The 13904-nt window shown below is 35.3% G+C and overlaps 1 protein-coding gene across 1 annotated transcript; it reads right to left on the minus strand.

Annotated features, from left to right (window-relative positions):
* Positions 1-706: 706 nt before the first annotated feature.
* Positions 707-12344, minus strand: LOC123881459 (AP-4 complex subunit epsilon). Its single transcript, XM_045930162.1, has 10 exons — positions 11227-12344; positions 10492-10707; positions 10262-10372; positions 8823-9020; positions 8598-8729; positions 8448-8504; positions 8233-8349; positions 5224-5301; positions 3780-3923; positions 707-2324 (listed from the first exon to the last, which is right to left on the minus strand). The coding sequence occupies exons 1-10, from the start codon at positions 11977-11979 to the stop codon at positions 1221-1223; spliced, it is 2910 nt and encodes a 969-aa protein (XP_045786118.1). The 5' UTR covers positions 11980-12344; the 3' UTR covers positions 707-1220.
* Positions 12345-13904: the final 1560 nt, after the last annotated feature.

Here is a 13904-nt window from a genome sequence, read left to right on the forward strand (position 1 = left end):
TGAACATGACACATTAGCAAAAGTTTGACCAAATTGAGGTGGAGGACTAAAACTAACAAAAAACTAAAATAGGGGGATCAAAAGTGCTGAGTTTTAAAATAGGGGGATCAAAAGTTCAGGTTTTTCAAAATAGGGGGATCAAAACTGCATTAAAGCCTAATTTAATTTTAAACTACTTATAAACTTTTAATTCAACGGTAAATTTTATAAAATTGAAGACTTTCAAATTTAGTTCCTTTTATTAATCAATTTTGATGTAAACCTAGTATAAAGTCGGTGCATACGCACGGATCGTGACGTTTCCGTAACTTTTTTTTTTGTATGGCAAGACAATATTTTCGTAAGTAGAAATAATAATTAACTTACAATTTATTTTATAATTTCATTTTTATTTACATTTTTTCTATTAAGATAATGCAAACAAATATTAATAGAATAAATTATAATAGATCAAATATTGTATAGTGTAAAATTAATCCGGATATAAAATTATTCGTCAATGCAAAATTGTTGTTCGGTGGCTAGAAATAGCTAAATTATCTAAAATTGAATATACATTACCATAAAAATAATGTTGAGCAGTTTCTTATAAATATTCTAATAATAAATACTGCATTTAAGCAAAACTAACCTTAACCCTTCACACATGATTTGTATAATCCATATAATCACGCTGAAGAGACAGCCAATCATGGAGAAATTGGTCTTCAACAAAGGAATAGATGACCCTACCCTCATTCATCACTAAAAATATTACGTTTACAATTGTCATACATCAGACCGATTTCAACTGCAGTGCCAAGCTTCTCATTGATAACAAAACATTATATAGACAGGTGAAAAATGCACAAAAATTGGAACCAAAAGAAGCAGTGCTTTGGTATAACAACAAAGATGACCTAGAACTTCTAAAGAAAGTGTAAAAAGCAATGACCGTACACACAACAGTACCCTTCCTTCAGAGTCTGGACTGACCAAAACCTGGATGCAACGAGGAAAGCTTACAATATTCTGCAACTATTACAAGTCTTTGCCTACTTTAGTCATCAATCCTGGATATGGAATCACCCATTCCGGTGACTGCAATCATCAATGCCAGATCATAATGCATATCATTCAAGTCATATATCAGATAGCCAATCAGGAAACTCCATGAGTTGTAACTGGCAAGATAACCTACCCCCTCAACCATCATGATTTACAATCATCCTCACATTAGATTAGCCAAGCAAGTCCCTGAATAAGTTGGGATTCTGGCTCGTGGGCGTCACACCCATCTGCCTGACTTTTGCATCCTTCTCCAAAGAATCTTTAGCATTAGCACCCTTTACAGATGGTGATAAGGGCGACACAATTGTTGCTCCAGTGGTGCCTCTGACAGCTGCTGCATTTGACAATTCAGATAAAAGATTTAAATTATCCCCACTTGCAGGGTTATAGCCACCACCTCCACTCTGTTCGCTAGAAGTAGTCCCTCTATAGAGTCCCATAATATCAGGTGCATTTGCAACAGCACCACCACTGTTAGTTACTGCAGAACTATTGCTTGAGTCAAGAAGTCCTTCCAGTTGCATGAATGGATCCACAGCGGGAGGTGCAGCAGTGACAGTTGGTTCACCCAAGTCAAGCAAATCTTGAGGAGGAGGTTGTTGAACTTGATTAGTTTTCTCCCCAGATGCTTTATTAGGTACACTTGCTGCTTTTGAATCCTGAGGTCTGTCTGCAGCACTAGCTTTTGGACCCTTGCTGCTAGTTGATGTTCTTCTCTCAGTTTTAGTTGAACCACCAAACAGTGAAGCGGCAAGCTTCTGCTTTTCTGGATCAATTTCATTTTGTTGCTTTCTTGAATCATAGCTATCACGTGCTTTTGAATTTATAGTAGTTGCAACATCTACCTTCGTCACGCCATTCACTGGATTTTGGGAAGTAGAATTTGAAGATGATGCTGGGGACGAATAAGTTGGCTTACCCCACTTCTTCTGAACACCATCAAGCCTTAGCTTAAGCTCCGATGATCCTGTATCTGATGCTAATCCCACTGACGAGATCTGTTGAGTCTCCCTAGCATACAATGATTCGGGTACTGGAACAAGGTCGGTTGTGGATGAAAGTGAAACTGGAGTAACTTTGGACGGCACAGGAGCCTTTGGAACTTCATACGCCTCAAATCTCAGACCATGCTGTCCAGATTCTTGCTGGTCATGGCTTCTGAAGTTGCTCGTATTCACCATTCCAGAGCGCTCATTCTCTGAAATGTAGGGCATAGCACCACTTTCTATAGACTGCTGGATATAACCATTGAGGAAAGACAGATTCTTATCCACCTGCATAAAAGATTCCACAAGTCAATCATAAATCAGAAAAAACGAATGTTGATATGGTTAAAAAAGCACTGTTCCCAAGCACATTATTAAGTTAAGTGCAATGAGTAGGTGTGCAATACATATTTAAACTGCTATTGAAGTTAAACATGTCAACAACCACAATCGTTGAAAAAGTTGATTCAGAGACAAAAAATTAAACAAGATATGCATAACCAACAAGTTATAAATTACAACTGACAAAACAAGATCTATCCAAGGGAGATGCAAAGATCGGAATTTTCAAAATACACATATCAAGCATGACAATCTGCAACCCCCAAACTAAGATTTCTAATCCTGGGAAACTTCAAAGAAATCTACCTGCCAAACACCCTCATAATGAGGAGTTCAACTTTAAAATTTCAATTGTTTATCAAGCATGACAATCTGCAACCCCCAAACTAAGATTTCTAATCCTGGGAAACTTCAAAGAAATCTACCTGCCAAACACCCTCATAATGAGGAGTTCAACTTTAAAATTTCAATTGTTTGATGCCTTGGATAAGCCTTGCCTTAGTTATTGTCTCAACCCCAAGTTCTACTTTGAAGTAAAGAATCAAAAAGCTAAATTATTTTAAATAAAAATACTAGAAATAAAAGTACATGAATACCTTGATCATTTTTTTTAAGAAAAAGTCTACCTAAGACCAAGTGTTTCATGTAAGAGAGACTGCATCGGGTCATGCAAAGTTATGGTGTTTCAGGTCCAATCAGAGCATTGAACTGATGAAAGGAAGAGGAAATAAAATATAGCAGAAGTCTATGCACTAACTCTCGTTGTCTCATAGAGCTTGACTAAAAAAGGGAGAATTAGACAATAAAAGTACCAAACAAAACAATTTCTGCATTTAAGCCCCCGATAATAAAAGCAATGTCTTGTTACAAACTACCAAACAACTCAAGCTTCGAATCAGAAGGCCAAAAAGAAGCTGTGAATGTGAAATAGGCTCAGTACAGACATGATCAACAGTCACCTACAAGATAAGCTATCAGACTCAAACAAGAGGAAATCATATCATGTTTTTGGAAACCAAGAAACATGCAAGAGAAGTGACAACAATAATAAAATTGTTGGGCGGGGGCGGGGGGGGGGGGGGGGGGGGGGGGGGGTGGTTATTAAAAATTTTACTTGCTACACATTTTTTATGCACTAAACAATAAAAAAGTTCGTGAAGTATTCTGTATCAACATAGTAAAAACATCACCAGTTTTAAAATTACATAAGAATATGCAAAACTTATAATGACATCAATGTCTTTAGAATCACAACATTAAAAGTTTTAAAATTACATAAGAATATGCAAAACTTAGTAATGACCTCACAACATTAAAAGTGTGTAACGTATTATATATCGACATAGTGAAAATATCAATAATTTGAAAGTGACATAAGAATATGCCAAAATTAACAATGACCTCAATGTCTTCGCAACTGGCATCATGCGGCAATATTGCTTCAACAGCTCGTGCATCCAGACCAATAACAGCTTGCAATTCATAAGCACGTTGCTGCAAATCAGTGGAGTGGGATGCTAATAATTCTTCAACCAAAGATTGGCACTGCAGTTTGAAAAGAAAAAGTTACTTGTCTTGTTAGTTCTATACCCAATCAAATTTCAGCATAAAAAAGTACATGATTCTACTTTTCATTAACAATAACAACCTATCCACCTAAAAAATGACATTTAAAGTAAAATAATCATACATTTACTACAATTAATAGACAGCATTAGAAGTTAGAAGCAAGCATTTCTGGGAAAAGAGTATAAAAACAATGGCTGGAATCTAAAAACATATACTACCTTCGTGCCAAATTATAAGTCACCTTGACAATTTCATACAAATTAAGAAATGTAGATTTTCAAAAAAAAAAATAACAGTTGGGAAAGGGGGAAAAAAATTATTAATCAAAACTGTCACTAATGATCATTTTACAACTGCCCCCGAGGGGATTCAAACTCAATACATTGAGGTTACAAGGCTAAGCTCTTACCACCAAGTTAGCACCTCATGTGTAATTAAGAGATGTAGTTAATTTTGAATGGGAAAGAGAAATTATGGGTAGTCTATACAAAATTATACTTCACTGATGGTATGGAAAAGAGAAATTAATAGTTAAACGAAGAGAGAATAATAAATAGTAAAGTGATAGGAAAAGAAATATTAATCTTTTATTGATATTGTAAAACAACTTACAATTTGGGACAATTTTTTTTTTTTGCACAATGACTGATAATTTGGAATGGGTGGAGTAAATATGTAATGGTTTGCTTCAAGGTTATCGAAATTGGGGGTTAAATCATAAGATTTCGTGATCTTGCTCGTCCCTTGCCATCTGGATCGTGCACAAAATCGTTTTCTGAGCAAAATCGTGGCAAAATTGCACCCCAGATCATGAGTTTGCATGATTTGTGCGATCTTACTCAGTCGCGTCCAATACACAACAGCACAGCTTCTCACTCTCAGTCGCGCACAACAGTGCAGGAAGGTGGCCATTTTGTCCTTCAAGCTTTCTCTTGTGTCACTATTGTTTGCCAAAAAAATGGCCGGTGGTAATGAATTACGGGCTGTCACAAATGTGGGACGTTGATTTTCAATCTTGACAACATTGTGTAGAACTAGAACCAGCCACGGTTTCACAATATCATGCTTCTATTTTCTCACCTAACAATATCATTGCAGTGCAAGACTGCAAATCTTTTGTATGATGATTAAGATGGGATAATATGACATTTCTTTCGTAGTTTTATTAGTCAAAGGTTAATTGTGCTCAAAACTTAAACATTCACTTCCATCACGGATATAGCCAGTAACAATAGGACAGGTAGAGAATTTTAACCTAAATTTTTTCAGCAAATACCTCAGATAGCATATCCACTTTCCTCCCAGCTGCTATTTCAAATGCATAAATTTTTGTCAATGCTGTTATCGCATATGCCTTCACAACAAACAATAAGTTAGTCTCAATAGAAAATTGTTGAATCATAAAAGCGGGTTAGGGACTTAGGGTTAATGAGAGATCATAAAACAAGATAAACATCGATGATTGAATGGCATAACAAAAGCTAAGCAGAAAATATCATCAATAATCATGCAATGCAACCTATTAACCTAATCAAATACAATAACACGGATAGTCCCCAATTTAGAAATATTTAACACCAATTGAAATTTATACACATTTTCATCATGCCCATAACTAGGAATCACAAACAGAAATATGGAATACCATTACAATCGCATGATCCTATTACGACTCATTGTCCCAACACATCCACAATCCGCATAGAAAAGAGAACCACTGGAATCTCACCAATGAAATCAATATAGCATTGAAACAGCCAGAATAACTACCTACAGTATTCTATAAATATAACAGTCATCTTAGCAAGTACTCCCTCTATCCCTTTTTATAAACCCCTTAGTAGTTTTCACATATAAGTAAAGTTGGTAGTGTATTAATCTAGCTATTTTATGTATAGATATACCTAAAATATCCTTTTGTATATGTATAAAGTTAACCTTAACTTCTCATATTTCAAGACACTTAGCGGGTGTTTGTTTCATGGATTAAAAATTTATTCCAAGGAATGTGATTTTGGGAATCTTTAATTCCTAGGTTTGTTTCAAGTTTTTATAAATTATGCCTAGGAACTTTTAATTCCTGGGAATACAAATAACACATGAGTTTCCCACTTTTTATTCCAATGTTAAAGGGTGGGAATCTTACATTCCCATGGGAATAAGAGGTAACCACCCATAACTTTCCCACTTGTTGTAATTTGTACTGTTGAGAGTGCTTTTGGTTCGATTTTCTTTCTTACTTTGAAAATTGTTATTGTACTTGCTTGATTTCTTTTAGGTTAGGAATCCCAAATTTGTAACTAAGGGGACTAGATGTAGATCACAAGGATGTTATAACCTACCTATTTATATTTCAAGCAATCCTTAATTGTCATTTCACAGAATGTTGTTGAACTTGATTGATCTTGTCCTTATAGCTTTTTATTTTTGTCCCAAAACTTTGGTTCTTTTAGGAAACCAAGATACAATTACACTATGTTTGGATGTGCAAAGAAATAGAGAAGAGAGAAATAAAAGAGAGAGAAATATAAAAGAAATAGAAGAGAGTTTCTATATTGTTTGGATGCATATATTTTGAGAAGAAAGAAATAGAAGAGTGAATAAAAAATAATAATTATATTTTATCAAATGACAAGTTTGTCCTTTGTAACTAAAAGAAAATAATAATTGTTGGATATTCCGCCTTCATTGCGGTCCGCCCCCATCTGCCTAATTGCGGCATTTGGGTTGCCTTCATTGCAGCCTCCAACACCTTCATTGTGTTGGGTGTGAAGGGGTGGATTTAGTCCCACATTGTTAAGAGATATGGCCTGTGTAACGTTTATATAGCTTGGGCAACCCTCACCTTACAAGCCGGTTTTGTGAGGATGAGTTGGGCCAAATATAAAATCTGACAAGCCGGTTTTGTGAGGATGAGTTGGGCCAAATATAAAATCTGACATGGTATCAGAGCCTATCCTAGATCTATTGTTGGGCTTCCCGCACCGTCCACGCTTCAGGCCCATTGGGCCTGAGCGTGAGGGGGTGTGTTGGATATTCCGCCTTCATTGCGGTCCGCCCCCATCTGCCTAATTGCGGCATATGGGTTGCCTTCATTGCAGCCTCCAACACCTTCATTGTGTTGGGTGTGAAGGGGTGGATTTAGTCCCACATTGTTAAGAGATATGGCCTGTGTAGCGTTTATATAGCTTAGGCAACCCTCACCTTACAAGCCGGTTTTGTAGGGATGAGTTAGGCCCAATATAAAATTTGACAAGCCGGTTTTGTGAGGATGAGTTGGGCCAAATATAAAATCTGACATGGTATCAGAGCCTATCCTAGATCTATTGTTGGGCTTCCCGCATCGTCCACGCTTCAGGCCCATTGGGCCTGAGCGTGAGGGGGTGTGTTGGATATTCCGCCTTCATTGCGGTCCGCCCCCATCTGCCTAATTGCGGCATTTGGGTTGCCTTCATTGCAGCCTCCAACACCTTCATTGTGTTGGGTGTGAAGGGGTGGATTTAGTCCCACATTGTTAAGAGATATGGCCTGTGTAACGTTTATATAGCTTGGGCAACCCTCACCTTACAAGCCGGTTTTGTGAGGATGAGTTGGGCCAAATATAAAATCTGACAATAATATTTCTACTTTAAATAAATAATAAATATGCTTCATGCTAATGATTTACTACGTAGAAAAAAAGCTTAACATATAAGAAAAAAAAAATTAAAATTTATCACTTTACTTTTAATCATACCAATTATTTGCTACGTGCCAAAAGAAAAATAATGATTATTAAAATCAAGTGCTTTAATATTAATTTATTTGAAAAACGATTGAGTGAAAAAAATACAAAATAAACAACGTGCTTGCTATATAGAAAAAATGGCTATGTCTAAGCTAAAACATTAAATATAAATATTTAATTTGAGAAAATTGGTAAGTTGAATAGGGTAATATGGGGAATTTGTTTATATCCACTTCTCTTGCACCCAAATCTCGCCTACCATGAAGAGAACTTTTTTTTGTGGGTCCCATTCATTATATTTCTATCTCTCCTTATTTCTATCCTCTTCCAAACTATAGAAAAATGGCTATCTCTCCTTATTTCTAACCTAAGTAGTGGGATTCCTAATTTCAAAGTAATATTGATATCGCTATCAAGAGCAAACAAAAACAAGAAAATATCCGCTTATAACCAAAGTCTCTCAATTAAATAGGCCTAGTGACTTTTCTGCTCTCTCATTTATCAGTAAAATGTTGCTTTTCCTACTGTAGAACAAAATTATTTGCATATGATAAATACCTTAACAATTTCATCATTAGAATATGCCTCTGCCATATCGCATAATTTCCCAGTGATATAGGAAGCGGAATGCTTTCCATCAGCCGTGCCATATTCCCCAAGAACCCAACAGATAACCTGTAATCAGTACTAAATATCATGCTAAAAACCAGATCTAAGTTTTCGGGAAGTAAAGAAGCGGAAAATATATAAAACTTAAGTGGGACAGAGATTACTTGAAGAAAAACTGATGGAAGCTTTGGCTCTCCAATAATGCGCAAATATGACTCAACCTACATTTCCAAGAAGAGCTTACACTCAGTAAGATGCAACTAATTCTATAGAGACATACCAGATAAACAGGAACTAGTATCAAGGTAACATACAGCAGACGATCTCAGCTGACTATATGCCGCATCATCATCCTCTCCAAATCCTTCCGCAATCAACCGCATTAAATTATGTGCAACTTTAATATTCACAAGATCTCCAGCATGCTCAAAAACTTTATTCATTGTCTGTATAATGTGAAGTACCAGATATTGTTAGCTATCAATGAATGTTTGTAAATAATGCAGAGCCAAGAACATAAAGATAACCATTCTAATTACCTGTATAAACCAATGATTACTTGGTGCAAATTGCTCAGCAAGTTCCACACATCGAGAAGCTATATATGTTTTATAATGATCGTCACTAATGCTGATCATGTACTCAATCATACGGTCAACAATCACTTCCACATTGGAAGACTTGGTCATTTTGTATAGCAGTTCAAAAGTTTTTCGCTTTAGAGTATCATCAGGATCCTGCACCATTCAAATTAGATTTTTATCTGGACTACAAAGCCAAAGGATTAGCTACACTAATTGAAACATTTGTTAAGAGCTGACAAATGCACGTGGTTCTAAAGGCCATCTGAGATTAATTACAAGACCTAAAAAAAAAACAGGTACAATTGCAAATTATCATAAACCACAGAAAACAACATCCGGTTGAGTTCACAACCAGGTAATGAGCAGCAGAACCATTAGTAGCTTTAAATATGATAGAATACATAGATAAACAGATAGTATTATAGACGTACATATAATTAGTGATTGAACACAAGGTGGATTCAATTAATAGGTAATAATTTGCATGTTTCTCAGTCAGATCAGGTCAAAGTACAACAAGCATTAATTTATCAACTGCCTAGATTGGTTGCACAACTCTGCATAAAGGCATCCAGACACATGATATTGGCAGGTTTTCAATCTCTGACAAACATTAATTCATTCTCTTGCTGAATGTATTGGTAAAAATGTTCATATTTTATAATATATTTGCAAGACATGCCAATAACAGCCACGGCCTCTGTTACAAATCTAAATAATAAACCTTTATATACAAAACATAGAGAACAGTGAAAATGTTATATACATAGGTATTCCTCCGAGTATATGTGTTAATTAATTTCATTTTTTGTCTAATATGTAACACATGAGTGACTAACAGCAAGTAAGCAGCATCACATTCTCTATGCATGGTCAATTGCGCAACATTTTTTGTCACAAAAAGTAGCTATTTATTATCTTCATTATATAGAGATAGTGACGAGTTTATTTTCCATATACTCCCTCTGTCCCATAATAATTGACATATTTCTATAAAGAATTTGTTCCAAAATAATTGACACTTCAATTTTCAAGGTCAAACTAATTATATTTTTCCAATTGTACCCTCTAGGCTCTAGTTAATACTAAATACACATTAACACCACTCCTAATTCAATATCTTCTACTTTGCATTACTTTGGTAAGGATAATATAGTAAAAGTATTACTTTCTCTCATCCATACACTTTTCTTAATATGTATGAAATGGTCAAACATGTCATATATTGTGAGACAGAGGGAGCAAGTGAGAGCAACATACACTAAAAGAAAAAGATTCTTTTCGTGACTAAATCAAACAACATAAAGGAAAAGGAACACATACTAATCTAAAAAACCACAACTGGCAATGCAAAACACATTTGTCTCAACTCTTATTAAGATGAACACCCTCACCTCTAAGCAGTCAATGACAGCAAGTTGATGTTGTTCTGCAATAAGCGGACTTAACTTTATCAGCCGACCAAGAGCATCAATGCCCATGTACTTCAAATTATGACTATCACTCTGGCCAGACAAACACAACAGCAACACAAAAGTAACACATCACAACACAGCCTAATGCAAAAACATGTACCACATAAACTTCAAACAAAATCTGCTTCAACAACAACAAAAAAACAAACCTTCAAAAACTTGGCAATCACATCCGCAGCAGCTTCTAACAACTTGGCATTGGAATGTATGGAAGAGACAGTGCGAATACTCTCATAAAGAATAGCATTCCCTATGTTACTCGACGAATCTCCCTTCCTAATTATATCGCCAATAACAGTATACATGTGTTCGCTAGAAGGCTTGTCACCACTCCCCAACAACGCAAGAATTTTCAGCAACTTAATCTGCACACTCAAAACACATTCTTTTCCTCAAATCAAAAGCAATACAAACCAAAGACATAACTTCTGTGTAATTGGTTTTCCAGTGGATTATATTCATCATTGATTTTACCTTCTGCCAAACTAAATTTATGTGAAAATACAAGTGTTTGATTTCTACCAAAAAAAATTGATTTTGTCTCCAAATCTTAATTTGACTTTGACTATAAAAGCATGAAAGGTTTCTTTTGCATTAGCTTGAATTTCAATCTCATTAATATTATACACAGAAACCATATTTCTCAAGCACTCAACCAAGCACGCACTGCATGTTTGCAATTGCACTGAATTTGACAAAATCACAACAGTACTATGATTTTGTTAAAACTCTAAAGTGTAGCTTCTACCTAAATGGTGCATTGTGATTCTGTCAAACTCAATGTCAATCCAAACATGCACTTTCGGTACTACATTTTCAACTAATTATCTACATGCACGAAAAAGAAAACAAATCAAAACTAAAATTAAGTTCAGAATAATCACCTGAACGAATGGAGCAGGCATCTGATGATAATCATAGCTCTTAGGCAACCTATGTTCAGCTACCTGTTTAAGAATACTAACAAAACTAACAACAAGATCCTTATACGGATTTGGATCATCGTTTATAAGATCAAACAAAGGACAAAGAGTAGCACCCATAACACCAGGATCATTATCACACAATCTTTTCCTAAAATTCGACACAAGATGGGAAACAGAAGAAGGTGATTTACGGTAAAAGCTATGAAGTGCCATAACCGCTTTCTTCCTAACAGCTTCTTTACCATGAGAAAGTAGTTCAACAATAAGAGGCAAAACTGCAGGTATAGTTTCCTCATTGATAAGTCTACAAACGGCATTGAGTGCAGCACAAACAACAAGATAATTATCAGACTTAAGATCTTTCTGAATAGTATTAACAATGAGAATAATAAGATCATGATCGTCGTTAAGGAAAAGAGTAACGGCGAGATAACCGGTGCGTTTTGAGAGAAGATTATCATCGTGTGTCATTTTAACGGCGTGAATGTAACCGAAAGAAGCGTCATGACCAAGCATTTCAACATAAAGAAGACGAATAATGTACTCTTTCATCTTTCGTTTTGGGATATCTGGTTCAGAAATTCGTCGTTTTAGGGTTTCGATTTCACGAATTACGATTCGATCTTCTTCGGCTTTAGATCGAGCTTCTCCGATTGATTTGATTAAGTCGAGAAATTCTTTTGATTGACCGAACCCGCCTTGGGATCCCATGGCGAGTTCGCGACCGATTGTCTTCAATTGCTCCAGTTTGAAAGGAGGAGATGGATCCGGATCGGGATCCGGGAGGGGTTACGGTGGTGGATCTGGGGAGGAGAGAGGTTTTGGAGGTTGATGAATGTGATGTGAGAGTTTGTGTGATTGGTGAAGAAGATGATGAAGAGAGTAAAACGACGTCGTGTTGGACGGAGAAACAGAGATGACGAAAGGAAACTAATAAGAGTGACTGACTCGTGTGATGGTAATGGTAACAGTGTAAAAACTGTTTGTTGTTGTTTTCTTTTTCGGTATTCAGAAAAAGACGATCGGAGTAGCTGCTTAATTGGTAATGTGATGCGTAACTTTTTTTTTTTTTCGTGCATTTAAATTTTATTTGGTATATATATTGAAAAAATTTATATGTATTTTTTTAGATGCAGTTTAATTAAGAAAAAAATAGTTATTTATATTTTTTAATTAAAAAATAATAAGAAATTTTTTTTCAAATAAAAATAATTTCTCTAATGTATCTAGCACAGTAAGAACTGTGTATATGAAACTGTACATAAGTTTGGTCCTTAAATTTATTATTATAATAAATTTGTTATTATCAACAAAAAAAATATAATATATATTTAAGTTTGTTATTATATTATTATAGAAAATTTATTTAAAATAAAATATTAAAAATTTATTATATAATATCATTAAAATATAAGTGAAATTATTATGTTATTTCTTATAAACCTAACTAAGTCAATGATCATTAAAAATAACTCAGACCATTTTCCTATCTTGCTGAATTTTCAAATGAACTCTACAAATTATGCCTCACAGTTCAAGTTCTTGAAGATGTGGACTCTTCATGACTCTTGTAAGGATCTCATCTCTAACTGCTGGGGTATTCAAATTATTGGCAGTCCAATGTTCATCCTGTCCAAGAAGCTAAAGCTATTGAAGGAACATTTGAAGAATTGGAACAAAGAAGTCTTTGGCAATGTGCATTCATATGTTAAGGATGCTGAAGACAGTGTTGCAGAGATTCAGAACCAAATCCAGTTGAATGGTTGCATTGACAGCCTTAGAGATAGTGAAAAGAGAGCCCTTGATAAACTTGATGAAGCTTTAAAAAGACAAGAATGGTTCTCGCATGAAAAGTCAAAAGTGAATTGGCATGTGGAGGGTGATAGAAATACTAAATATTTCCACAGAATTGCAAAGAGAAAAAATACTACCAAAGCCATGTCCTCTATCAGGGTTGATGAGAAATTGATTACTGATCCTCAACAGATTGCAGATCATGTTGTTAATTATTATCAAAATTTATTTTGTGCTAACACCAATCTTATGCAGGACGAGACCCTTATTGAAGGTGTTATTCCGAATATCATTGATGATAGCGTTAATGCCATGCTTACCATGATTCCAACGCCATCTGAGATAAAAAATGCAGTTTTTGATTTAAACAAGGAGGGGGCTCCAGGACCTGATGGGTTTGGCGCTTTTTTCTTTCATACTTATTGGGATATAATCCAACATGATGTTGTTAATGCTGTGATTGAGTTCTTTACAACAGGTTACTTGATGCCCAATTTAATGCAAATACTTTGATTCTTATTCCAAAGAATCAAAATGCTGATGTCATTGAGCACTATAGGCCTATAGCCATGGCAAACTTCAAATTCAAAATTATATCAAAGGTGTTAGCTGATAGGTTGGCTCAGATAATGCCTACTCTTGTATCCAAAGAGCAAAGAGGCTTCATTCATGGGAGGAACATAAAGGATTGTTTGTGCCTGGCTTCAGAAGCTGCTAATTTATTGCATTCCAAAACTTTTGGTGGCAATCTGGCTTTAAAAATAGATATCACTAAAGCTTTTGATACTCTGCACTGGCCCTTCCTCCTTAAAGTGCTTAAGTGCTTTGGTTTCTCTGAAACC

The sequence above is a fragment of the Trifolium pratense genome, linkage group LG4 (genome assembly GCF_020283565.1).
Source record: "Trifolium pratense cultivar HEN17-A07 linkage group LG4, ARS_RC_1.1, whole genome shotgun sequence".
Classification (NCBI taxonomy): domain Eukaryota; kingdom Viridiplantae; phylum Streptophyta; class Magnoliopsida; order Fabales; family Fabaceae; genus Trifolium; species Trifolium pratense.